Source organism: Gracilinanus agilis, chromosome 4, assembly GCF_016433145.1.
Source record: "Gracilinanus agilis isolate LMUSP501 chromosome 4, AgileGrace, whole genome shotgun sequence".
Taxonomy (NCBI): domain Eukaryota; kingdom Metazoa; phylum Chordata; class Mammalia; order Didelphimorphia; family Didelphidae; genus Gracilinanus; species Gracilinanus agilis.
In genome coordinates, this window is record NC_058133.1 from 417,777,701 (window position 1) to 417,805,608 (window position 27,908).

Here is a 27,908-nt window from a genome sequence, read left to right on the forward strand (position 1 = left end):
ATTTTTTCCTCATGTGATTTTTACATGGAATCTTCTTGGATCTCTGATAGGTAGTATAGTGGATAGAGCAATGGACCTTAGAGACAGGATGAATTGAGTTTAAATCTGACCTCAAAACATTTTATTAGCTGTGTGACCTTGGGCAAGTCATTTAACTAACGACTCTTTGCCTCAGTTTCCTCAGCTGTAAAATAAGGATAATAATAGCACCTACTTCTCTGGATTATGAGGACAGACTGAATTGATGTTTTTTTTTTGTGTGTGTGTTTTTTTTTTAAATTTTAAACCCTTACCTTCTATGTATTGGTTCCAAGGCCAAAGAGTGGTAAAGGATAGTCAATGGGGGTTAAGTGACTTGCCCAGGGTCACACAGCTGGGAAGTATTAGGCCAGATTTAAACCTAGGACCTCCTGTCTCTAGGCCTGGCTCTCAATCCACTGAACTACCCAATTGCCCCCTGAATTGAAGTTTATAAAGTACTTTGTACAATGTAAACACCATATAAATGATGTGCTTTCCTGTTTTTCTTTATTTTTTTGTTGTTGATTCTTTGTCTTCTTTTGGTTCCTCTTCCCTAGTGTTTTCCAGGTTTCCACCCTTGATTTCTTTCTACACTCTGGTTGAATTCATTAACCCAAGGCATTAGCTTTCTCTTTTAGGAGTTCATAATCTGGAGTCCACAAGTAGTTTTTTTAAATATTTTGATAACTGTGTTTCAATATGCTGTATTTGGTTCCCTTTTATAATCCTATATATACTATGCATTTTAAGTTTAATTAATTTAGAATATTTTTCCATGATTCCATTATTCATGTTCTTTCCCTCCCCTTCTTCCCACCCCTAATTTAACTGGGTTTTACATGTATCATTGATTAAGACCTACTTCCATATTATTAATATTTGCAATAGAGTGATTGTTTAGAATCTACATCACCAATCATATCCCCATTGACCCATGTGATCAAGCAATTGTTTTTGTGTTTCTACTCCCACAGTTCTTTTCTCTGGGTGTTATTCTATGCATTTTATTTCATTTTATTTTATTTTTTAAAAAACCCTTGCCTTCGGTCTTGAAGTTAATACTGTGTATTGGCTCCAAGGCAGAGGTGTGGGGGTTAAGTGACTTGCCCAGGGTCTCACAGCTAGGAAGTGTCTGAGGCCAGATTTGAACCCAGGACCTCCTGTCTCTAGGCCTGGCTCTCAATCCCCTGAGCCACCCAGTTGCCCTTGATCCATTTTGAAAAACAAAGCCATTCTGAGAAATGGTCCAAAGGCTTTACCAGACTGCCACTGAGGTCTGTGACACAAAAAAGCTATGTTTTCCCCTGCATTCTTAGGCTTCATTCTAAGCTTCAGATCTACCTTTTTAACTGCTTGACTGAAATCTGAACCATAATGTGTCAGTGGCTCTTAAAACTTAGTATCATAAACCAAACTTAGGAAACAATGGTTTTCATAGGTTCCAGAGTTAGAAGGGAACTTAAAAGGATGCCTAATCTAACCCCTCTTCATTTTATAGATAAGGAAACTGAGGTCCAGATAGGTGCCTTGTCCAAGGTAGTTAGTAAACAAAAATTTATTAAATGTTTACTGTGTGCTAAATACTGTACTAATGAAGGAGAAAACATGCAAACAGACAAAATGTACACATTTTAATGGAAAGATCTTCTCAGAGGATAGGTCCTGGAAAGGTAGGACTGTAGGGATTGAGAATAGTCTTCTCCGGGAGGCAGAATTTGTATTGAGTTGTGAAGAAAGTCAGGCTGGTATAGTCAAATGTTGAGATATGGTGAGTAGTAAAGTGAAAAAATACTAGAAAGGTTGTAAGAAGTCAGGTTGTAAAGAACTTTAATGCCAAGTAGGATTTTGTGTTTGATGCTACAGGTGTAGAGAGCATCTGGACAAGAGAAAGATCTGACCAGGTCAGATTTTTGTGCTTTATAAAAAATCCCTTTAGAAGAGCTAGATTTAAAAATTTATGTTTGGTAATCCAAGAAAAACTGGTATTTCATAGACATAATTTTCTTAGGAGGCTCTTTCTCTCTTTGTTGATTAACTCACCCTTCCCCCTTTTCCTTTTCAAAACTAAACAACCAATCTTTAGATTATAACTTCTGCCTCATCTTTGTCAAATGTTGAGAAATGCTTCATCCCTTATTTTGTCTTGTTCGTCTCCAATATCTGAACTTTTCCAAGCTAGAACTGTTAAGTATCCTAACTAATCACCAGGAATCTTCTTCTCTCTGACATTAGGCAAGGGAAATCAATCATATTTGTCTTGCAGATGACCCCCCTCTCTCTAAAATCCCTGATTTTATTATCCTAATTCCCAAACTGCCCTTTTATAGTATAACTTATGTGTACTAATATCTTAAAAGGAGTGACCAATGCCTAGCATAAACTGGGCATCAGTTAAATGGTTATTATTTCCTTTATTCATTTTGCTATGGCCTGAAGATAATTTCACCTGAGGCCTCACACTTCCACTGGTTGAGTGCATTCTTCATCTGGTGGAGATTTTATTCTGTATTTGTCCCTCATCTGTGATTAAGATTTATTCTTTTCCCATTTTCCTGTATACTCTACTCCTTGTCTACCTAGTTGGTTCAAATTAAGATGTAAATCTCAAGTAGGGTGTCCCCAAAGTTAGTGCAAGCAGGAGCGTAGGGAGAAGGGTGGACATAGGTTATTAAAACTTTTGGTATGCTCTCTATATACTGCATGGTATAAAGGCCTGTTACTTTCAGCATTTACTGACTGGCCTGGTCTGCTTCTTTTGGCAAAAAATTTTTTGGGGAAACCTCAAAAGCAAATTTAATAGTTTGGAATATCAGATCTCACAGCTTCAAATCCAGTGTTCTTTTTACTATATTATACTGTCTTTTGTTCTCAAAACTTATTTTTCTCTTTTCTTTTTTTTAAGTCAATAGCAATAGCTCAAAAGCTTTGTACCTTCTTTAACTCTTTTCCTTTGCCCCCAATATATAATTGCTGCATCTTATTGATTATACTTTCTTATCTGTTCCCTCCTCAGTATTCCTTTTGCCATTCCCCTACTTTAGGTCCTTGTTATCTCTCACATAGATTTGTATTTGCCTCATGACTAGTCTGATCTCTAATCCATGTTACTCATTTTTTCCAATTCTTTCTGCAGCGCAGCTTGAATCATATCCTCCTACTCAAAAATGTCTACTCCCCATCATCTTAGTAGATTTTAAATGCTTTTACCTGACTTTTACTCGTTGAGATTTGTCCTTAAGTTATATTTCTAATCTTCTCTTTTACTAGTCTTCTCTTTAAACACCCACTTCTCTAAGCTAAACTAGGTGATTTTCGGTTCCCCAAATAGCTTTCTCTTTTAGCCCTGACTTTTCTGACCTTTTTGTATATGTATAATACATGTCATGTACTTTTTGCATGCCTCTTTCAAAAAGATTTCTCTAGAGCAACAAAATACAAAGAAATGTCACCAAATACAGATTTGTGAAAGAATATCAATATGCTCAATGAATTTTTATTATTTTGATTTACTTTTTATTGATATCTTTTTTATATAACCTTCATTTCCTAACATATCCTGTGCTTCACTTTCCTTCCTTCTCCACCCAATATACCAACTGTGTCCAATATTATATTCAGTGTTCCACATAGTTTTCCATCTCTTTGATGAGGATGATGTTATTTTTTTTATATCATTCCTTTGGACTGAAACTTTGTGATTATAATGTGACAACATTCAATTTTGTTGTAATCATTATTCATTTTATTTTTCTGGATCTGCTTGCTTCACTTTGCATAAATTTGTCTAAATCTTTACATATTTCTTTGTATTCTTTATTATTTCTATTTTAAAAAACACTGTTGATGAGTTTTGTTTTACATTACAAACAGTTAAAGATTACTCATACTTTGTGAAAGGTCTGTTGTAACAGAGTAAAATAATTAGGTGAAACTAATAATAGTGACTTCATGTGAAGAGTTCATGCAACATTTCCCCTCTGTAACATATCCTTATCTCTCTTTAAAAAAAGTTAGAAATTTTATCTTATTGCCCTTCTACTGCCACTGAAACATTTCTTGGAGCATAGGCTTCAGTGGTTGTATACAAATTTTCTCAGTCTCTGTATAATAAAGACAGAGAAAATTTGTATACAACCACTGAAGCATATGTTATATAAAGTCATCAATAAAGTATTTTTTTAAAATAGATCAAGGAAAATAAAATGACCATTCTTGATTGCAGAGGACCAGTGATAAAATATGCAAGAGAAGAAAGAATTAGGTTGCAAAATTTTATTATATAGATGTAGACACACACATCTATAAATATACACACAGAGATATATATGTATGTGACTGTATATTCATATATACATATATATTCACATATATAATTATATACACATAATTACATATAAAATTTTGTACCCTTCTTTCTTCTCTTGCATATTTTATCACTGGTCCTCTGAAATCAAGAATGATCATTGTATTGATCGTAGTTTTTAGCATTCAGGTTATTTTTAGAGTGTTGCATAAATTGTTCTTCTAGTTCTACTCATTTTATTTTTTGTCTTTTTATAAAAATCTTCAAATTTTTTCATTTTTCTAATACAAATGCTATAGTATAAATTGTTCTGGTTCTGCTTACTTCTTGCTCCATCAGTTCATATAAGTCCTATGCCTTTAAAAATCCTTTATTTCCTCATTTCTTATAGCACAAAAGTACATTACATTCAAATATTCAAATAACCACAAGTTATTGCTTTTTCTTAATTGTTAGGCATCCTCTTAGTTTTTAGGGTGTTTTTTATTTTTGTTTTTTTTTGTTTTTTTTTTTTGTCACCACAAAAAGCTGCTATAGATATTCTTGCATATAAAGGACCTTTACCTTTTTTCTTTATTCTGGGTGTAGGCCTACCAGTGGAGATAGTTGAATTAATGGGGTATGTACTACCTAGTAAATTTTTGTGTATAATTTCAAACCATTTTCTATAATGGTTGTGTCTATAAATACGACAAAAATACATAACCAAATAAAGCATAATACTACAAGAGATAAAATGGATACTTTTGAATATGTAAGATTAAATTATTTTTGCCCAAAACAAATCTTAATAAACTAAGATTAAAAGGAGGCAATTAACTGGAAAAAAATCTTTGCAATAAATTTCTCTGAACTCTCATTTCCAAGCTATATAAAGAACCGATTCAAATTTATAAGAAAAAGAACCCTTCCCAAATTGAAAAATGGTTTAGTGATATATATGAACAGACAATTCTTAAGGGAAGAAACTTATCTTTTTGCTTTATGAAAAGAAATGTTCCAAATCACTACTAATTAGAGAAATGCAAATTAAAGCCATTCCAAGATTCCACCTCATACCCTATACTGTACAAAGATGACAAAAAAGGAAAATTATAGATGTTGGAAGGGGTGTGGGAAAAGATGCATATTGATATACCATTTATGGTAGATCTACAAATTGGTACACCTGTTCTGGAAAGCAGTTTAGAATTATACACAAAAATGTTCATTATTTCTTATGGCACCTGCTTCTGTATTTTTGTTCATGTTAATTCTTGCCATCCTATCTATTTTTTGAGTCTGGGTTCAGACTGTTATTTACTGTATAAAACCTAATTTAGTCAATCAGAAGTAATTTTTTCATCCCTCTGAACTAATATAGCATATTTTACCTCATTTTTTTCATATTTTACTTTACATTATACTTATTTGTATCATATACTGTTGCGTTGTATTGTTCTTTGGTGGAAGCTTCATGTCTCTTACATTCTTCATAGTACATATTATAGTCGTTTCTACTTAGTAGGTAATGTAAGTAAGTAATGATTGCTATTGTTTTCTGTCTCCTCAACTAGAGTAGATTCCTTTGTTTATCTCTCTCCTCTCTCATGGTATTATTTTGTATAGTATAAGGTTTTAATAAAGATTTTTGAAATTTCTATTCCAAGTGGAAGTAAAACAAAATTTATGATCCTAATAGAATTTTTGAAAAAAAATTATTGCCCTGTTACAAACTAGAGCTATTACTCATAATTCCTACTCATCACTGGAAGAGGCAATATGGTACACTTGAAAGAGTTTTGGTTTTGGAGTCAAGAGACTTCAGTTCAAATTCTGACTACTTTAGTCTACTGTGGTGTTCTTGATGAAGACCCTAAATCCTTCTTGGCACCTGAGGTTCTCATCTACAAAATTATTGAGATGGTCTAAATGACATCTAAAGTACCTTCTAGCTATGCTATGGAATTATTCACGTTTTTAATGTAGTATAGTGTTTTTCCCCAGGTTTATTTTATTTCTTTTTTTTTAACTTTTCTCCAAAGCCATACTAATCTCTTGCAGTTTATTTCTTAGTTTTTTGGAAAAACTGAGCATCTGTCTTAAAAGGACATTGTTAAAGTTCATTTGTATCACAGCCTTATTGAGGGAGACTAAAGTTTAAAATTCAGACTTTAAAGATACTTTTTAAAAACAACTGAATCTGATTTTATTGATATAGAAAATATCCAATAAAGACACTTTCTCCATCAAAATAGACTGGCAACTGCTTTGCCAACCTACAGTTTTAGACTGTTAACTGGATTGCTGAAAAGATTAACTAACTTGCCAAACAGGTCACAAAAGAAAGTGGCAGAGATGGACCTTGAACCTAGATCTTTCTGATTTCAAGGATGGCTCTCTATTTAAATATGTTCTTTAAAGCAGACTTTTGATTGATGAAACAAAAATGCTTAGTTTTTTTCCTTCAAATTTTGCTAATATCAGTTGTCATTATTTTTGGTTGCCCACTAGTTGTTTATATTTACTTAATTGCTGACATGAGGATTTTCCTGATTCAGAAATATTTGAGGATTTAAGGATTCACAGCAACATCTTTTAACAGGTAATAATCCCAGAGTCCTTTTCTCAAATAGCCTTAGTCAGGGATTTTGAATTGTATAATCTATTAATTTGTACTCACCTTTTCCTGGAAAAGTCTGAATTATCAAAAAAAAAATTTAAAAAGAAATTTTATAAAGATCCTTTTTATTACTAAAACTATTTAGCAATTTTATCAGAGTCCCCTTTAAACTTGTTTTTAATAAAACTTCCTTGGCTTCATTGAAGATAAAGTATTATGGAACTTTGAGGGCTTTTTGTGTCCCTAACTATTTATTTCTTTTCATTCTTAAATGTGGCTAAAGGTGAAAACTTAGCAATTTTGTCTTTTTAAAATTTACCATACTGTTTTTTTTTCCTTAGACACCTCATTCACTTTTATGGCTGGAGTTATTTCTATGGTGACTCACAAAATTAAGAGATATCTTAATCCATTTTTCCTTCCTGAACTCTAGCCTTGCATCTTCAGCTATTTATTTTATGTATTGAATTGGTTGTGTTGCTATCACCTTGGATTCAGTGTCTATCCTATCCTTTTTATTTTTTCCCACAAACCAGAACCTGATTACTATGTTCAGGCACTGGTCTGAGGGCTGAGGATACACAAAACCAAGCAAGTAATATGATCTTTGCCACTTAGGACCAAACATCTTAATGAGGAATAACAACACAGAAAGGAGATCTGGGAAGGAAGCTTGTTTTTAGTTAAAATTAAACAGAAGTTCCTCTGTTAGTATGAAATTTCAAGAGCAAAGTCCAAGATTTTGGTAGAAAACTGTTGGAATGTAAGGAGCATGATGTGTCTGGAAAGTTGTAGAGGCCTAATTACACTCAAGAAAAGGTAAAAATTTACCTATCAGAGATTCCAGTCTCAAAGGCAGAGTCCATTTCTTTTGTGTGATGAGGTTAGGGAGGATATTTGGAGTGCAGGCAGCATGGTATAGAGATGACTGGGAAGTAGCAACATTTGATAAATGGCTTTGCTTAAAGAAACTCTATTGTAAGAGAATCCACTGCTGAAGCAACTTATTCCTCTTTTGAATTTCTCTAATTATTAAATCTTTTTGTAAGGAAAATCATTCTAAGTTTCTCTCTCTGCAGATTATATCCAATTCTTTTAATTCTCTCTCTTTGGGACCAAGTGGAAGAAATTTGCTTTCTCTTCTACATGATATCCTTTCAAATATTTTAATGTAGCTGTTACTCTCTTCCTTTACCTCCAAGTCTTCTCCAGGTTAAACAAGTACATGTGGTTTGTTTAAATTATTGCCATGTGATAGGCTCTTAAGATTTTTTTGCTAAACTAGTTACCCTCCCTATCTGCTTTTGTATTCTCAAGAAATGTAGCATCCCAAACTGAAAATAATGATCTGATCAGGACAAAATAAAATGGCCCTCTAATCTTTGCTAACAGACCTCTACTCTGAGAGAATATCTATTCCTTGATGCTGTACTTTTAAAAATGTCTAATACAGTGTGACCTTTTCTGGTTGCCAGGTCACATTCTTAATTCATTGAACTTGTAGCCTACTAGAACCTCTGGAGGGGTGTGTAGGGTCAGGGGAAGGCAAACTGCTCTCTAGTTAAGATTTTCCCACCTTATCTTCTGAAATTGAAATTTTGAATCCATGCCAGTAGATTTCTGCAGTTGTATTCAGTTTCATTTTAAGAGATTTAGTTCAATATTATAGCCTTTTGAGATCCTGACTTTATCACCCAAAATGTTAACTGACCCTGTTAACTTTGTATCATCTACAGATGTTGTGATTACATTATCTTTTATCTTGTCTAAGCCATTGATAAGAATGTTAAATAGCACAAATCTGTGGGACCCTCCTGGAAACTTTCTTTCCAAGTTGACTTTATTTTTTTCTAGTGTTTGGCCATTCAACCTGTTTTAAATTCACCTATCTTTATTTCTGCTATATCTTATTCATAAGAAAGACATAAGAAACTTTTGTAAATGTTTTGCTAAATCAGTTATAGCTTTAGTATTTCCCTGATCTATCAATATGCTAATCCTTTCAGTAATGAAAATGAACTTAGTTTGGCTCACTATTTCCTTTGACAGAAGTATGCTTTTAACAATAAATACGTTCTAGAATTTTGTTGGAATCTAAGCTCACTGGTCTGTAGTTTTCAGACTCCATTGGTTCCCCTTTTTTGAAGCTCAAACATTTGTATTCTAGTCTTCTAGTTTTTGGAATTTTAAAATGATGACTGTCAACAGCCAGCAGTTATAGTTGCCATTTCTTAATAGTACTTTAGAATGAATATAGTTAATCTATAATGTAATTCTTACTTGGTTGGCTTGAATTCGTCAAGGGCAGTTAGGATGTACTCTCTTACCTTTCATGCTTTCTCTGTGCACTTTTTGTTTTCATGTAACATTTACTTATGAATAAATTATGTCCTCTACCTTAACCCAGTGAGCTTTTCTTTAAAAAAGAACTTAAGCAGTTAAGCAAAACCAACAAACTCATGAACCATGTGACTATCATTTGACAGCAGGCATATATTATGTGTTATATAGAGGCAACTAGATGGCTCAGTGGATAGTGTGCTAGGTTCGAAGTCAGGAAGAGTGGAGTCCAAATTAAGCCTGAGCTGTGTGACCCTGGACAAGTTGATTAACCTCTGTTAGGTTAATCCACTGGAAAAGGAAATGGCAAGCTATTTCAATATCTTTGCTGAGAAAACTCCAAATGGTGTCACAAAGTGTCAGACCCTAATAAATGACACAACAAAAATAATAACGTGTGCCATATAGTGGAATAAGCTCTAGGTACACACAAAAAAAAAGAAAAAAAAAGTCCCAACCTCAAGGAGGTCACTTTCTAATAGAGATATCATGTGCAAGAGGGAGATTTTAGATATTATATAGATATATATTTAAGGTGTGGCCGCCAGGAATCAATAATTCAGATTGATTCCATAATTAAAATAGACCCAAGTCAGGATTGGGTTTAAGGTAGTTCATTTACAATTAGGAAGGAAGAAGGTAGGGAAATAGAGAAAAGGAGAAGCTAGCCAGGGCCTACCTGAGACAGGGCCGAGAGAGGATTGAAAAGCTAATTAAACTAGGCTACAAGCTGCAAGGCCTTAGCAATTAGGGAGGTGAGAAGCCTACTTAAGGTAGAGAGTCTGGAAACACCAAGGTAGGCCAAAGAAGTCAGCCTAACTTTCCCACGTGACCATTCAGAGTGGAAGCAGCCTGAGGTCACAGCCGAAATCCTTCAGCACCCATTTCAAAGAGGGAACTACCCCAACAGGAAGTAACCGACATACTTGAAGAGATAGTGTCTTTCATCACTTCCTGTGGGTCCACCTCTAATTCAAGTGGACAGATGGCAGCCTCTACACTGATTTGGACTGCCCAAAGGGCAGTCCCTTGTTCTGGATTTGTTACTTATTGTCACGTGTGGGTAACTCATCTCCCCTCCTCACTAAGGGAGGTGGGGATGACATTATCTTTGATGGCTAGAGTTTTAACTATGAATGGGCTTGAGCTAATTCTGTTTATACACATGCAAACAGCTCTGTACATATAGCATATACATAGTGTTAAGTGGAAGGTAGTTTCAGAAAGAAAGCTATAGAGGGGGATAAAGGTGAAATCAGAGACTTGGAAAAAGCCTGCATAGAATAGGATTTGAACTTGAAGGAAGTCAGTATATGCAGTATTTCATAGCTATTATCCCCCACCTTTGCAGTGAAGAGGAGAGATACCCTTTTCAACTACAAGAATTATAGATGTTTCCTTGAATTGTTTTTATTTGTCATTTCTTATGGTTCTGTACTATTCATTTATGCTTATATATCAGTCTTGAGTGTGGATGTCTAGATGCTTTTTTCCCCTATACCACATCGAGCCAGGTGCCAGATTTTATTGATTTTTCCTTTGTAATGTCTTTTGTATTTCTCCTTTCTTTGGAGTCTTAGTGCCACCTTGCTTCAGGACATTACCACCTTAGACCTGGGTTATTACAATAAATATTTATTTATTTTTTCTCCCTTTTTTCAGTCTGTTGTATTACAGTGTTCTCTGGTACTTCAAGGTTACCTAATCTTATCATTTGGGTATTCCACCATTGTTTCAGATAGTAATTCATGCATGTCTTCTTATTCTGGGACATTTTATTCATTTTGTTTCAAATACTTCCTGTATATAGGCCCTATCCACTAAATGGAAAGAACTCTTTCCAACCTCCTTAAGGAGGCTGCCCAAACCAGCCATCTCTTCATTTTCTACCCAGTTGCATGAGCCAGATTCTTAACTTGCTCCCCACACTCTCATTAAATTTTTTTTTTTAATAAGGTTTTTGGAGTTTGGAACTGTGTGACTTTCTTTCATTTTTGAATTTGTATCCTCTGAACATAGCATAGGGCCTGGCATGTACATATTAATATTAATTAAGATTAATACATGTTTGTTGATTGTCAGAAGTTTTACTCTAAATTAGATGTTCATTTCCTTTTTTATGTCATGGACCCCTTGACAGTCTATTAAACTCAGAATAATCTTTTTAAATGCATAAAGTAAAATACATAAGATTACTAAAAGAAAACCAATCAAAAAGATTTCTTGTAAAATAAGTTCACATACTCCAGAGAAGGACCCTTAATGAAGGCCTTTTTATATTTCACTAAGCAACATTGTAGAATTCTGTCAATCTGTTATATGTAACTAGCTTAACCTTCTTTTTCTGGTTGTACTTTTCCTGTATATCTCTTGTGTAAGCATATAAATTATTATTTGGAATATGCTACAGCTTACTTGTGCTTACCAAATGTCTCTCTATTCTTCCATTTTTTTTGAATCACCTGGAGTTTGAGTAGTGGGTTTCGATGGGGGCAAGAGTTGGGCCAACCTGTAATTTCGTTATTGAAGAGAACTCAGCAGTTCTTCAGTCAATTTATAGTCCTAATTAAGAGGTTAAGTTATTTCCCAGGATAACACAGCTTCCCTTTAATTACCAAAGTGATTTTCTTTAAGCTCAGGTCTAATACTATACTGTCACTCCCCTACTCAGTGAATTCTGTTGCCTCTAGGATAAAGTAAAACTTTCCATGTTTAGCTTTATATCAATACTAAATATTAGTTCCAAGGCAGAAGAGTGGTAAGGGCTAGGCAATGGGGTTAAGTGACTTGCCTAGAATTGCACAGCTAGGGACTATCTGAGGTCAGATTTGAATCTAGGACTTTCTGTCTTGAGGTCTGGTTCTCAATCCATTGAACCACTTAGTTGCCCCCATGTTTAGCTCTTAAAGCCTTGTACCACTTAGCCCCAGTCTCTTTCCAGTTTCACTGGATATAACTCTCCCTTCTACTCTCCAAAATTCATCTAAATGACATCCTCTCTGTGTCTCAGACTTAGCACTCTATCTCCCCTTTCCATGAATTTGTTCTGGTTTTCCTTTGAGACTGAGCTACCTCCTAACCATTACCTTGTGGATTCTTTCACTTACTTCAAGTCTATAAAACATTTCTTTTTTTTTTTTTTTTGCCCCAGCTAGTAGTCCTCTCCTTACCTAATTTACTATTGACTTAAATGCATACTTACTCATCTTTGTAAAATTCTTTTGATATTGATTTATACACATGATATTAATGCCAGTGAAAATGACAGGACAAGCAGGTTTTTGTAAATAATTCTCTGCAGCAGACTGCCAGATTAACATTTCAAAAGTCTTCATTGGCTTCTTGGACAATGTCTGAACACTGTTCCCTTAGCATTAAGGGTTTTACAATTTAGCCCTGATCTACCTTTCTAGTAGATTTTCCCACATTTTCCCACATAATCTCTCTGCTCTAACCCAGTTTATCCACTTATTCTTCCTTGAATATCATGTTTGTGTTTGCCTCTGCAACTGAAATTTATATCTTTGTTTTATAGATGAACAAACTGAGGCTCAAAGTAGTTTGCATTGCCAGCTTAGATTTTACCTGAAAATGTTTTGGTGACATTTTAATAATCCACAAGATGGAGAATATAATTTAATCTTATAATCTTTTTTCTCATATTTCTTCAGAGGCACAAATTGAATTTATCACTTATTTGTAAATATTGAAATGATGGTTTTGTAAATATTTATCCCTGCTAGAGGTTTAATATTTTATATAATAAAGTGAGGTAGATAATCTTATTTTAAAAATAATAAAGATAATATTTGATCTATTCCATATATAACATTTACAAACTCTCCACACTTGAATTTTTCAAAAGAGCCTTTTTTTTAAAGCATTTTTTGAATAATGGAAAGGATGGGCACATGAGTTTTTGAATTTCAATTCCTCAAGACTTCATCCTTATATTAACATAGTTCTCATTCTTCAAAGTGACTTCTGAAGGTTTTTATTTTTTGTCTGAAGTCATAAGATGGATATTTTTGGTACAAATCAAGATCTAGAATATTGTGTTTCCTTTAAAGTGATTGGATTAATATTTTTAAAACCTTAAAATAGTGATAATCTTTTTTTTTTCTCCATATTGTTGACTGATCTCTACCCTTAAAAAAAAATTCTATTTGGCAATCTGATTACTTCATTCATCGCATAATAAACCATGATTTTGTGATATACATTTATTAAATACCTAATATTTTAGACACTTGAGGATACAGATAAAAAATGAGGTGATTCCTTTTATCTAATTTTTGGAGGACATTTTAATAATAAGAGATTGAGGCATCTAGATGACTCATTGGATCAAGTGCTGGACCTAAAAGTCAGGAAGACTTCCATTCCTGAGTTAATATCTGGCCTCAGACACTTAGCTGTGTGACCTTGAGCAAGTAACCTTGTTTGTCTCAGCTTCATCATTTGTAAAATTAGCTGGAGTAGGAATGGCAAATCTCCAGTATTTTTGACAAGAAAACCCCAAAAGGGGACACAAAATCAGATACAATTTAAATAACAAACAACCAAAAACTGAGATTTTGAAAAACCTAAGGCCTAGAGAGCATAAATGACTTGTTTTGTATTATATACCTTATTAGGTGTACAGTAATGTATGGGAAATGAGACTTAACTAGAGGATGCCAAGAATATCCCCATTTGCCAAAGAAGACAAAGTCTCTCAAGCTATGGGGTAAAATATTCACTCTAATAACTTGCTTAAATTATACATGAGATTGTTAACTGATATTATTCAATCATAACTGACTTTTTATGACCTCATTGGGGTTTTTTGGCTTAGATACTGGGGTGTTTTTATTCTTTCCTTTTCCAACTCATTTTATTGATTAGGAAGCTGGAACAAGCAAGGTTAAATGATTTGCCCAGGGTCATACAGCTAGAAGTGTATGAGATCAGATTTGAATCTGGGAAGAGGAGTCTTTCAGACTTCAGGCCCAGTACTTCATCTACTGTGCAACCTAGCTGCCATTTCCAATAAATACTTCCAATTCTTAATATTGATTACAAGTACACTTGAGAAAAAGAAAGGCATTTTTTAAGTTTGATTTTTTTCATATGAAGGATATTTATATTTTGTCAATCTATTTTGAGTAAAGATAAAAATTAAGCCTTTTTTTGCACAATGTATAAATTAAGATATCTTTGAATTCTTTCCCTCTCATATTTATTTCTTTATGTATTCTTTTGTGGACCACAGATCCTAATTGCAAACCATTTGAAGTAAAATTTAGAGTCCTGTATTTATTGTTCATTGGAAATGTACAAAATGCAGTAATGTTTTCTTTCAAACCTTCCAAATTTATATAGGAGCAAAATAATAGGTGTTTCGGAAAGTGGCAAAGTGGTTCCAGCTCAGTGGAGTTCAAAGTAGGGTTAGGTTTTCCTATTTATTTGGAAACAGATGGAAAGAGAATTCATTAAACAGATAGCAAATTTCTCCTGATTTAGGTTTCTGCATGTTAAGACTTTAATGAATATAGAGCCACTATTTTCATTAATGCAGATGAAGAAAGGAAGGAAGGTGGGAATTATGTCATCTTTTTTATAGCCATTTTGGACAGTGGCTTTAATATTTATGTAAACTATTGGCTTTTGAATTTCTCATTTTCATGTATTTATTTTTGGTGAGGTTTGTAGATTTCCATGTAGGACCTATTTAAAAGAAAAAGGGAACGAAATTCAAAGTGTAGAGGAATCTTAACTGTTCTTTTTGATTCATCATTTCCCTTATTAGAAAGAAAAGTAACTTGGAATCATTGGCACATGAAAAGGATATGTTGAATTAAAATATTTATGTATTTTTAGGTCACTATATATCTCTTTGTGTCTACAAAAGCTCTAATGCAGGAGTTATGATACTTTAGTGTACTCTGGGGGGGGTAATAAAGGGCACTTATTTGCTAGTTATTTTTTCAAGTGAAATAAGAATAAAATGTTTCAATGTGCCCTTCAAACTTGTATATAAGGGAGGTTACCTATGTGCCCATGAAGAATGCTACTTTAAGGGTTTTTCTCAGTTGAGGGTTCTGGTAAAGGAATAGAATTTGAGAAGATACAGAAAATATCTTGGAATCTCCCTTCTATCCTTTATTTTATTGAGGCACAAAGAGATTATGACATGACTGAAGTAATAATATGTCCAAAAAGTGACAAGGATCCTAAATTATAGCCCTTTGGCTCTTTGCACTATATGCTATTGTCATTTAACCTTGTTAGGCAGGCAGTGTTTAGAAATCTGTCAGGGAGACACTGATAAATTAGGAATCACAACCAGGCAGTTAGTTTATATAGGGAAAGCCTTGTGACTTAACAGAAGTCTAAATTAATAAACCAGAATCCAGACAGGGATATCTGAGTGGAGCAGGTGATTATTTGATTTTCCATTGAAATTGGAGTCGGAACATTGTTTAAGCAAATGCCAGCTCTACTACTTTACTTTACTACCTATGCAAAGTTAAGACAAGGCACAGAATTTCTCTGGGACTCATTTTTCTCCCTTGTAAAACAAGTGGATTTGATTATCCTCCTTTAAACTTTAAATCTGTGATATTACTTCAGATCAAGTCAGAATCTTAGAGAACAATTCATGTAACAGTTTTCAGATTAAGTCTATTGATCATGTAAATCTGAATGAACAAATGGGTAGCAGTGTTCTAAGTAGGCAGGTATGATTAATTAATATTAAGCTGGTGGAATCAAGACACCAAGTTAGAAGTCTGGGGAAACACACAGAACCAGACAGTTAGGCTCAACAGAGAGATCACAAATCTAGGTAGACAGAAAAATCTAGGTGGTAGGAATAGAAAAAATTAATAACCTTGATCTTGAGCCTGTCGAGTGAGGCCTGATCATAGGTTGAGCATAAGATTAGAACTAGGATTGGATGGTGTGATCTGAAACTCTTACTGCAGACAGCTGAGCTGAGAATCCAAACAATTTTATGCTGCGTTGGACCCTCTGTTGGATAGCCAAGAAGTTGACTTAGTGAATGGTAGATTAAAAAAATCATGACACTCAAAACATGTAGCTCCTCAACAAATGAATTTTAATTAATGTATATTTTTAAAGGATTTAGATTATGATTGTGGTTTGATCAAGTATTTTGTCATGATTTATTTGGTCATCAGCAGAAAATTTTTGATTATATTTTTCAGTAACACAAAGCAATTATTCTACATTATTATTCCACATGAGCAAAGCAGTGAGTTAAGTTTTGAGTATTTAAAAAAGGGTATATCCCAGAATTATCAGACCTAAGTTGAATTCTTCATCCATGCACATTTTCTCTCAAATATTTTTTAAAGGTGTGATTTAGGTGTTGGACAGTTTAATACTTTATAAAAAGGCTCCTGTATGTTTGACTTGAGAAATTTATCTTAATAAAAGAAGCTTTTTAATTTAAGAATGGTATTGCTAGTAAAAAGATGTTTGGCATTTTCATAAATTCTATCACTTTTGCAGGATTAGTCTTACTTTGTTTTAAAAAACATTTTCTTTTTCCTTAGCTATATTCCCTGAATGACTACAAGCCACCTATTTCCAAGGCAAAAATGACACAGATTACTAAAGCAGCCATCAAGGCTATTAAGGTGAGAAATTACTGATTTCTATTGAATTACTGTTATGTTTTCAAAAGAAAAGTTGAGAGACATTTTTGTTCTCTGCATGTATACTTCATAGAGATATATTCTACTGAATTTATATGGTATTTTAGAAATTAACCTAGGCTTCTGGGAAGTGGTGCCTCATTGGCCTGAATATAGCCAATATTCCCCCGCAATTTATTTGAAAGGAAAAAAAGTACAAGTATTCACTAAAAAAACAAAATTAGTATTGATTTTAGATTGTCTTCAGGTTTGGTACTAGCCAAAACTGGGGGGAAAAACAGTTTAAACTTAGACCACCATGATTGTTAAACTTGATTTCAAATTATACCTCTGGCACAGCAACATTTTAAAGAACAGAAAAAGAAAAGCTCTAAATAGAAAATTAGGGGTTGTTGGAATTGGGATTAGTAGAACATTCCATCTATAATAAAATAGATCCATTATGTACATTTAATATTTTTGCTAGTCTGCATTAGAACAATAATTATCTAAGCAACACATTTTTACATTGTTTTCTTTAAGATAACAAAAATTTTACATATTCTTAGATAAAGGATGACCCAAAAGTCTTACTGCAGGTCCAAGCTATTAACACTGAACTAAGACTTTTGGAACACTATAAATTATCTTGTGTCGCTCCCCCCCTTCCCCATCTCAAATAATCAGTTATCTTTTTATTTTTGCATTAAGTATATATAAGAGCAAGACAACTAAACAGGCTGTATCAAGATTTTTTTTTTTTTTTACCTCTAAAAAGGAATCTGTAAGGTATGTTATAGTATAGTGGCATAATGTCATTATAGCCTAAGAGCCCTTATATTCAGTATTTAAAATGTCACTGATGTTTGTAAAGAAGCTCCTCTCTGGGAAGAGTCTAGAAGTAACTTTTGGATTCCTCAGTCATTATCTCCATAGTTTTAGTCCTAAGTGTATTTTTATTATATTTTAATTCTTTTAAATGGCAATTTTCTCCTTTCTTGCCCAGTGAAGGGTTTGGACTAGATTCCCTTCTTGCTATGGCACTTTGTGATTCTAGTGAACATAAATTGTTTATAATGGAAAGTTATATTTAAAAAGGTGTAATCTGACCACTTCATTTCCCTAGTCATTCTACTGAAACAGAATTTTGTTATTTCTTCAGGGCTTTTTAAATTTAGTTATTTTAATACAAGAAGTATTTTTAAAAATTTGTTAAACTACTTGTTATTGATATGGGGCAGCTGGGTGGCTCAGTGGATTGAGAGCCAGACCTAGAGACTGGAGGTCCTAGGTTCAAGTCCGGCCTCCCACACTTCCAGCTGTGTGACCATGGGCAAGTCACTTGACCCCTATTGCTTACCCTTACCACTCCTGGGCCAAGGACGGTCCCTAGCCCAGATGAAAAGGAGGAGGGTTGGGCGTGGGGCTAGCAACCCCACCCTGTAAAAACTACATCTGCTAAAGAAACTGCAACCTTAAGTAGGGGCAGCTGGGTAGCTCAGTGGATTGAGAGCCAGGCCTAGAGATGAAAGGTCCTAGGTTCAAATCTGGGCTCAGACACTTCCCAGCTGGGTGACCCTGAGCGACAGTGTGACCCACTGCCTACTGGTTGTGGCCCTATGCTCCTAGAATGGAGTCCCAGGATAAAAAAAAAACAAAAAAAAAACTTGTTATTGATTTGTCTTATGCAGTTATTGGTAAGAGAAGAAACTTTTGAGTGTCTTTTTATTAAGAGGATGAAGCTTTGTCAATGCTAATCTTTTAAGAAAGCTCTGTTATAATTACATAGTACAACTATTTCTCTTGTAGCATATAATTATTAGTTTTGAATGTGTTCAAGCATAAAGATGCTATGAACTTTTATAAGTATATACTATATATTTGCTATGGGTATATACTTGTATTTGTATATGTATTTGTACTTTGAAAATTATATCACGTTTAAAAAGTATATTATTTCTTTTATTTTAGTTCTATAAACATGTGGTACAGAGTGTTGAGAAATTCATTCAGAAGGTAAGTATCTGATACGTTATGTAAATAATTTCTATATTGAAATTAGTTATAAATTTTTGGGATATAAATATGTAGGATATATAAAAATTTAATTATACAGGTAGTGTTTAAAAGGGAGAAGTAAAATATATAATTTTTTGTAAGATGGCTTAGTAGATAGAAGAGCATTGAACTTGGTGTCGGGAAGTCTTGGATTTGAATACTCCCTCATACTAATTTTCTAATTGATCACAAGTAAACAAATCATCATATTTCCTTCCAAACTCACCTCTTTTCCTTAGTTAGCCAATAGTCATTTATTAAGCACTTACCTTTTACCATGTACTATGCTAAGCACTGGGGATACAAAAAAATGCTTAAAGTTCTCGTCCTCAGGGAGCTCATAGTTGGGTGTGTGCTGTCTCCCTTCCCAACTATATATGAACAAGATGCATTATATATATATGTGGGTATATATATGTATGTGGGTGTGTATAGACAATGTGTGTATGTGCACAAATATATAGTAAATGGGGGATAATCCAAGAGGGAAGGGACAGAGAAAAAAAGCCTCTTGGAGATGATGAGATTTGAGCCAATTTCTTTTTCTTTTTCTTTTTCTTTTTTTTTTCCATTTTTTTCATTTTTATTTAATTTAGACTATTTTTCCATGGTTACATGATTCATGTTCTTTCCCTCCCCTCCTGTTTCCCCCCTCTCAGAGCCAACAAGCAATTCCACTGGGTTTTACATGTATTATTATTCAAAACCTATATCCATATTATTAATGTATGCATTAGAGTGATCACTTAAAGTCAGCATCCCCAATCATATCCCCATCAAGCCATGTGATCCATCATATGTTTTGGTTTTTTTTTCTGTGTTTCTACTCCCATAGTCCTTTCTCTAGATGTGGATAGTGTTCTTTCTCATAAGTCTCTCAGAATTGTCCTGGATCATTGCTCTGCTGCTAGTAGAGAAGTCCATTATGTTTGATTGTGCCACAGTGTATCAGTCTCTGTGTTCAGTGTTCTAGTTTGCTCCTTTTGCTCTGCATATATTCCTGGAGGTCTTTCCAGTTCACATGAAATAGCTTCAGTTCATTATTCCTTTCAGCATAATAGTATCTATCAACATCAGATTGTTTAGCTATTCTGCAATTGATGGCCACCCCCTCATTTTCCAGTTTTTTACCACCACAAAGAGCACAGCTATGAATATTTTTGTACACATATTTTTCCCTATTATAGCCTTAGGGTACAAACCCAGCACAGCAGTGGTTTGGCTGGATCAAAAGGCAGACAGTCTTTTAAAGCCTTTTGGTCATAATTCCAAATTGCCTTCCAGAATGCTTGGATCAATTCACAACTCCATCAGCAATGCATTAGTGTCCCAATTTTGCAATATCCTCTCCAACATTTATTACTTTCCTTTGCTGTCATATTGGCCAGTTTGCTAGGTGTGAGGTGATACCTCTGAGTTGTTTTGATTTGCATTTCTCTAATTATAAGAGATTTAGAACACTTTTTCATTTGCTTATTGGTAGTTTTGATTTCTTTATCTGAAAACTGCCTATTCATGTCCCTTGCCCATTTTTCAATTGGGAAATGGTTGACCCAATTTCTTGAAGAGAACCAGTAAACTTGGAGGCAGATATAAGTAGAAATAATATTTCACTTAGGAGAGATCGCTGGTGAAAAGGTCTAGGATAGGGAGCTAGAGTGCTATGTTTAAAGATAGCTAGTTACAGTTAGAAGTTTAGCATAATTGGTTTATAGAAGATGTTGAGGGAAGTAGAGTGTAAGAAGATTAGAAAAGTAGGAAGGGGTCAAGTTGTTGAAGGTTGTGTTAGATTCAAGCAGAGGATTTTATATTTGATCCTAGAGGTTATAGAGAGCTCCTGAAGTTTAGTAAGTAGAGAGGGAAGATGACACGGTCAGACTTCTTAAGGAAGATCAGTTTGACAGCTGAGTGAAATATAAACTAGAGAGGGAAGAGGCAGGGAGATCACTTGGCAGGCTATTGTTGTTCAGACTTCATATAAAGGTGGTGTTTGTGAGTGGAAAAAAGAGACAATAACAAGAAATATTGTGAAGATTAAGACAAGATCTGGCAACAAATTGGATGCATAGAATATGAGCAAAGAGTTGAGGATGGCATTGTGGTTGTGAACTTGACAGGAGACTGGGTAGTGTCAACTCCACAGTAATAGGAGTGTTCTTAGGGGAGGAGAATTTTGGAGGAAAGATAACAAGTTCTCTATAGGACAGAATGAGTTTGAGATGAGAATATGGCATCCAGCTTGAGATGATCCATTAGTAAGTTGGAGATGACAAACTAGAGATCCAGGAAGGAGGTTACTGCTGGAAAAAAAAGTTTAGAGAATGGTCTACATAGAAATGATGATTAAACCTGAGGAAGCTGGTGAGATTACCAGGCAAGGTAACAAGTAGCAGGGGTTCTTCACCCTTTCTGTGATATGGACTCCTTTAGCATTCTAGGGAAGCCTATTGAGCCCTTCTTAAAACAGAACTTTTAAAAGAAATTCATAATCAAAGAAAATGCTAAATTTCAGTTGGAGGACAGTGAAAATAAAAATCCTTTTTTAATTTTTCCCATCCAAGTTCCGAGGTGCCCTGAAAACTTTTTTTTCATGGACCTCTTTGGAGTCCATAGATTTCAGGTTAGAAACCCCTGGTATAGAGGGAGAAGAGAAGAGGGCCTAAATCAGATCCTTAGGGAACAGACACCTTGTTCACACCTTGCAGAAAGATCCAGCAAAGGAGACTGAGAAGCAGTCAGACAGGTAGGAAGAGAACCAGGAGAAAGAAGCATTGTTAAAACTTTGACTGGAGAGGGTAAATAACAGGGTCAAAGTTGCAGAAATTTTAAAAAAAGAATGAGGATTGAGAATGGACTGTTAGTTTTGGTAATTAAGATATTGGTAATTTTGATGAGCTCATTTTTTTTTATTAATTTTTTTTTTATTTTAAACCCTTAAACTTCTGTGTATTGACTTATAGGTGGAAGAGTGGTAAGGGTAGGCAATGGGGGTCAAGTGACTTGCCCAGGGTCACACAGCTGGGAAGTGTCTTGTCTGAGGCTGGATTTGAACCTAGGACCTCCCATCTCTAGGCCTGGCTCTCAATCCACTGAGCTACCCAGCTGCCCCCAATGAGCTCATTTTTTAATTGAAAGATGAAGTAAGAAGTCACACTGCAAAGAGTTTTGAAGAGAATTAGAGGGGAGAAAATGGAGAATCAGTTGTAGTTGACTCTCAAGGAATTTAGGTCTGAAAAAGAAGAGATTTAGAACAATAGCTACTGGGGATGATTGGATCAATTGAGAGGTTTTTAAGGAAGGGGAAGATAAGGGCATTTATAGCTAGCTGGAAAACACCTCTCACATTGTGAGAGATTCAAGATTAAGGGCTAATTGGTGGCTCAGTGGATAGAGAGCTGGAGACAGGAGGTGACCTTGGGTAAGTTACTTAAACCCAGTTCCTCCTCTACCTTATAACTAATACTTAGTATTGGTTCTTTTTTCCCCCCATTTTTTTATTTAGAAAAATTTTCCATTGTTACATGATTTATGAGCCCCTCCTTTATCCCCCTTCCCGAAACTGACAAGCAGTTCCACTGGGTTATATATGTATCATTGTTCAAAACCTATTTCCATGTTATTCATATTTGCAGTAGAGTGCTCTTTTAACATCAAAACCGTAATCATATCCACTTAATATCGATTCTAAAGCAGAAGGTAAGGGTTTAAAAAAAGAAAAGATTAATGATTATGGGAGTGATCTTCTGGAGAATATTGGATAGAATTGAGTCAAGGACGCATGTAATTCCTCTCATTTTTCAAGATCATTTCCATCCTTTTCTAGTTGTCTGGGTTCCTAACTTCTCAAGTATACTCTACTTTCCTTTTCTGTCACCACACCCTACCAATCCATCCAGTTGTTTTTCAAACCTTAATGATTCTTCCTCCATAGCATTTCTCCATTTGTATTGAAACCACCCTAATTCATGTCTTCATCATCTATTACCTGAACTATTTCAATAGCCTCCTAATAGGTTTTTCTTTTTCAAGTTTCTTCCCTTTCTAGTGTGCCCTACAATTAGCTACTGAAGTGTTGTCTTAAAGCACAAGCCTGACCATGTCTATGTTCCTGCTCAGAAAGCTTCAGTGGCTTCTTTTCACCTTTAGGGTAAATCTCTAGCATTTAACACCCTTGACAATCTGTCTCTGGTTTACATTTCAGACTTAATTGCACTTTATGCCTCTTCTCAAACTATATTTTAGTCCTACCGGCCAACCTGCTGTTCTTTGTGCTTGACTTTTCATCTCATGCACTTCAACTCTACCTCTTAAAGAGTTCCTATTTTCCTTTCAAGCTCAGTTCAAGTATCACCTCTTATATATGATGATTGTTATGATCTCCCTAGGGAAATCTTGTATTTTGTATTTATGCTTGTTTGTACGTGTGTGCGCGCGCACACACACACACACACACACACACACACACACACACACACACACACACAGATATATTTTTATCACAATGAAATATAAACCCAAGGGTTCCTCATTTTGTTTTTGGCTTTATATTCTAGTGCCTATAGTAGATACTTAAAAGTTGCTCATTAGTTAGCTGTTTTTTTTTTTAATTTTCGGAGTCTTGTTTCCTAATCTCCATGAAGTGGAGATAACTATCAAACCTGCTACCCACAAGGTTACTATATATGAATCTCATATATAAAGTATTCTGCAAACCTTAAAGTGCTATAAATGATCACTGCTGCAGTTATTCTAAATTATAAGAAAGAATTATGCATTTTATTTTTGCTAGCACTTTTCAAATTTACTAATGTTATGATAAACATATATCTGGTGGTAGTAGTAAGTATCGATCATTTGATAAAGTGTGTATCCATGTGGTCATCTGTGTTTTCACCTTTTATTAAATATATTTCAAGTTGTAGGCTTCTACAGTAGTACTTCTTTTGAATGGGGCTGAACATAATGACTTCAAGTGAATTCTGTTCTGCTAAGGCATTTTATCTCATCCATCAGCCAAATAAAACACAATTTGCTGCTTATGATAGTCTTAGCACAATGATCTTCCAGTGAAAGCAAAAGGGGAGGATTAGAATTGGAAATAATTCCATTGCAGCCATTTAGAAGTGCTAATAGTGGTCTGGGCACAGTAACAACACAGGTGGTTAGAGTTCTTAAGTTCTTGGCTTTGTGTCACTTTCTGTGATGATATTTATTTCTACCTCATGTCTTTTAGCTTTAGATTCTTTAGAGTCAAGTTCCAGAAGTTTTTTTTGTCATGTGTTCAAGTCCCCCCCTCCCCCCTTTTTTAAAATTCATTTCAACAAACTATGTATCTGCTGTACGTGGGGCTTTTGGGTGGTGTTAGGGAGACAGAAGCTTTAGACAAGGCATTAAAGTGTTCACTAGTCTAAAAATCAAGTTATAATGTCATAGAGTTTTCCAGGGTAAAGTTTATCATTTAGTAGTAACCATAGGGCTAATTATTTTAATATTACACTTGGTATTTCATTGTGTTTAATTATTTAGTTACAGAATCTCAGATTGGAAATCTATCTAGTCCTGCCAATTTCTGAATAAAAAGATCCTCTCTGCAGCATACATTTGGGGGAACATGAGGTGAGGGAGCAAGGAGAGCAACCCATTTCACTTTTCTGTAGCTCTAATTATTAATATTTCCCTACATCAAGCCTAAGACAATTTAGTGAATTTTACCCATTGCTTCAAATTCTTTTCTAAAACCAAAAAAGAACAAATTTCCATCTCACATGACAGACCTTCAGGTGTTTTAAAATGGCCATCAGAGCTTCCTTATGCTTTCTCTAGGTTTAACATACCAATCATATCATGATCTGGTTGGCTTTCTCTGGACACTGCCATTAGCAGCATTGCAGAAAGGTGGTTCTCAGTGGCAGCTAGGTAGAGTGCCAAGCCTGGAGTTGAGAGGACCCACCTGGGTTCAAATCTAGCCTCCAAACACTTTCTATTCATGAGACTCTGGACAGGTCACTTGACCCCAATGGCCTAGCCCTTATTATCAATTCTAAGCCAGATGGCAATGGTTAAAAATTTTATTTAATTTAATTATTTTTAAATGTAATACTCGGAATTATATTCAGTTCTCTAGACATTGTCTGATCAGGATAGAGTGCGGAAAGTCTGTCCCTCCCTCCTTCCTTCCCTCCCTCCCTTCTTTTCCTTCCTTCCCTTCTTTTCCTTCCTTCCCTTCTTTCCTTTCCTTCCTTCCTTCCTTCCTTCCTTCCTTCCTTCCTTCCTTCCTTCCTTCCTTCCTTCCTTCCTTCCTTCATTTAATTCAAAGTGCACAAATCACATACCAAAAAATTGAAAGGAACTTTAGGAATAAAGGATTTTAAAATGCAAAAAAAAAATGCTAAAAAATTCACTCCCTTCACAAAATAGAAACAGAAATGATTAGAGACCACTGAGGTCTAATTTCTTCTCCATTAGGTCAGGCCCAAATTATTGCTGCAAGGTTCATTCCAAAGAATGTTTTATTTCAATATGGATGTGGTATGCAAATCAATGTGTTAATGTTTGAAAACTGGCAATATGACTGGCATAGACTAAATGAGGCTGCTAATATACTTGTGAGGATGTTTAAAGAACTGAGATAGCTCAATCTACAGCACACTTGAGCTGAGTTCATTGGGAAAAAAGATACCACCTATGTCAGTAGAACCTGAGGCTTTTCTTTGTACCAATGAAGTTAAGATTTCTTAAGTCATGAGGAAGTATTTATTAAATGCACCTGGAACAGCAGATGGTGAGAGAGCCTGAGTTATTAAGACAATGGTTTACATCCCACTTTTAACATATTGGCATGTGACCCCAATCAAGAATCTTTGTTTTTTTAGTAACTCTGGAATGTTTCTAATACTCTGAGTGGCAGGATAATTGTCATTCTAGTAGAATTTTCTCACCAATCTTCAATGGGAATTGTTTTGTTTTTTTTTTTTAAACCCTTACTTTCTCAATTTCATGGCAGAAGAGTGGTAAGGGTTAGGCAATCATTGTTAAATGACTTGCCCAGGGTCACACAGCTGAGAAGTATCTGAGACCAGATTTGAACCCAGGACCTTCTGTCTCTGGGCCTGGCTCACTGTCCACTGAGCCACTCAGCTGCCCAGGAGTTTTCTACATCAATGAAATCAAAAGGTCTTCATTTATAAAGAAACACACAAAACTAAAAGATTTCTAATTCTAGCACTGGTTTTGTGAAAAATTTCAAGGTTGTCATATTTTTGCCTCTACACTTTAGGTCCACTTTAAGCAAACTTAATTTGTGCAGATATGAAGCAGTAAAAAATTTAAGGTTAAAAACAACAAAAGAAATATCATTATCACCCACTTGTAGGCATTTCAGCACAAAATCTAGGCAAAAGGCTCAAATGGGTTAGCCCAAGACGATCCATATGAAGAGAAAACAAAGGAGGGCCAATCTGAGCCTGAAGCTCAGTCTGAAAAGGTCAATTTTTCCTTTAAACATGTAACTATCTTATCATTCTTTAGGGAAAATTTGCCAGTGTTGTCCTGTCAAGTGGGAAGCTTAGGCCACATTTTTCTCTTCCTTTTTTTTTTAAAGAGTAGACAGGGATGGGACATTAACTACATCTTGACAGACAGGAAGGGCTACCCAAATAGCACTTTTTCTTTGAGTGAGAAGTTGACTAACTTCTCTATGGTTGATTCTAATTGCTTTTTCAAATCTACTTGGGCTTAGAAATCAAACAACCACATGTTAGATATAGATAGTAAGTGAGTAAGAAGACTGTCTCTTTCTGATAATACTGGCTATTATACTTTTCATAGTGCATCTCAATATCACTTTTTTTGGTAGCGTCCATATAACACTGCTTACTTACTGAAATAGTATTCCACATGAATCCTCAGATCTTTCACACCAACTATCATCTTGCCAAGATTCTTTCATTTTGTATTTGTTCTTTTAAAAATCCAAATGTAAGATTTTAATTTTATCAGTATGAAATTAAACTTTTAACTTCAAAGGTTTCAGTCAATATTCTGTCCTGTGGCGTTCCTATCTTTATCCAAGTCATTGGCAAAATTGTCAAGCACAGACTACCGGAACACTCCACTAGAGTCTTCCTTTAAGGTTAATTACCCCACCTATGTTCTGGCCATTCAACCAGTTCTAAATTTATCTAATCTATAAAATTGTGTAGGCTACCTTACCTACAAAAATAGTATAAAACTTTATTGTTTTATTAAATCTAAGTCAGTTGATTCATTCTCTTGATTTACTAGTTTAATTACCCTGTCAAAAAAAGGAAATGAAGTTAATCTAGTATGACCTATTCTTGATGTTGCCTCTTTGTGATAACTGTTTCCTCTTGTAAGTGTTCATTAACCATTCCCTTAATAATACGTTCTGGAATTTTGTTAGGAGTCCAAGTGATACTCACTAGCTTAATGTTTTTAGACTATACAGAAAATTAATACAGTATTTTTCCTCCATTAATCTATATCACTTCTTGCAGATCACTAACTGACTCGGCAAAAGCAAATGCTATACTTTCGGTATTTGGTATATAATTTTTTCTGGAATTGGTGACTTAATTTTTTTTTTTTTTTGATTGGTGACTTTAACTTATCTAGGTTATTTAGCTATTCTATCTTATTTTCTCTCTACTTTTCTCTAGTTCTTTATCCATTCTTGTTCTCTCCACTCTAATTTAAAATTATTCTGTTTTTAAAAAGCACAGAAGCAGTTTTACCTTTTCTCCTATTTCCATTTTTGATTCTCCTCTTTCCTCCAGTATAGTTAAATACCTTTTTTATTCTCCTTTATTTTTTACTCATCATCTTTCATGACTATGACTTAACTTTTGTATTCATCTTCTTTTGCCTCCCTATGCTGGCAAAAACACATTGTGCTTTTTTTTTTTTTTTTTTTTTTTTTTTT

At 34.6% G+C, this 27,908-nt stretch overlaps 1 protein-coding gene across 3 annotated transcripts in view; it reads left to right on the top strand.

Moving 5' to 3' along the window:
* SCAF8 (SR-related CTD associated factor 8) overlaps nucleotides 1-27,908 on the top strand; it is a 210,797-nt gene that overhangs the window by 19,616 nt on the left and 163,273 nt on the right. For all 3 annotated transcript variants that reach the window (XM_044671741.1, XM_044671740.1, XR_006506054.1), the window contains exons 2-3: nucleotides 16,829-16,912; nucleotides 18,881-18,925. In XM_044671741.1, coding sequence (XP_044527676.1) covers nucleotides 16,829-16,912; nucleotides 18,881-18,925 — 129 coding nt within the window. The remainder of the gene's footprint in view (nucleotides 1-16,828; nucleotides 16,913-18,880; nucleotides 18,926-27,908) is intronic.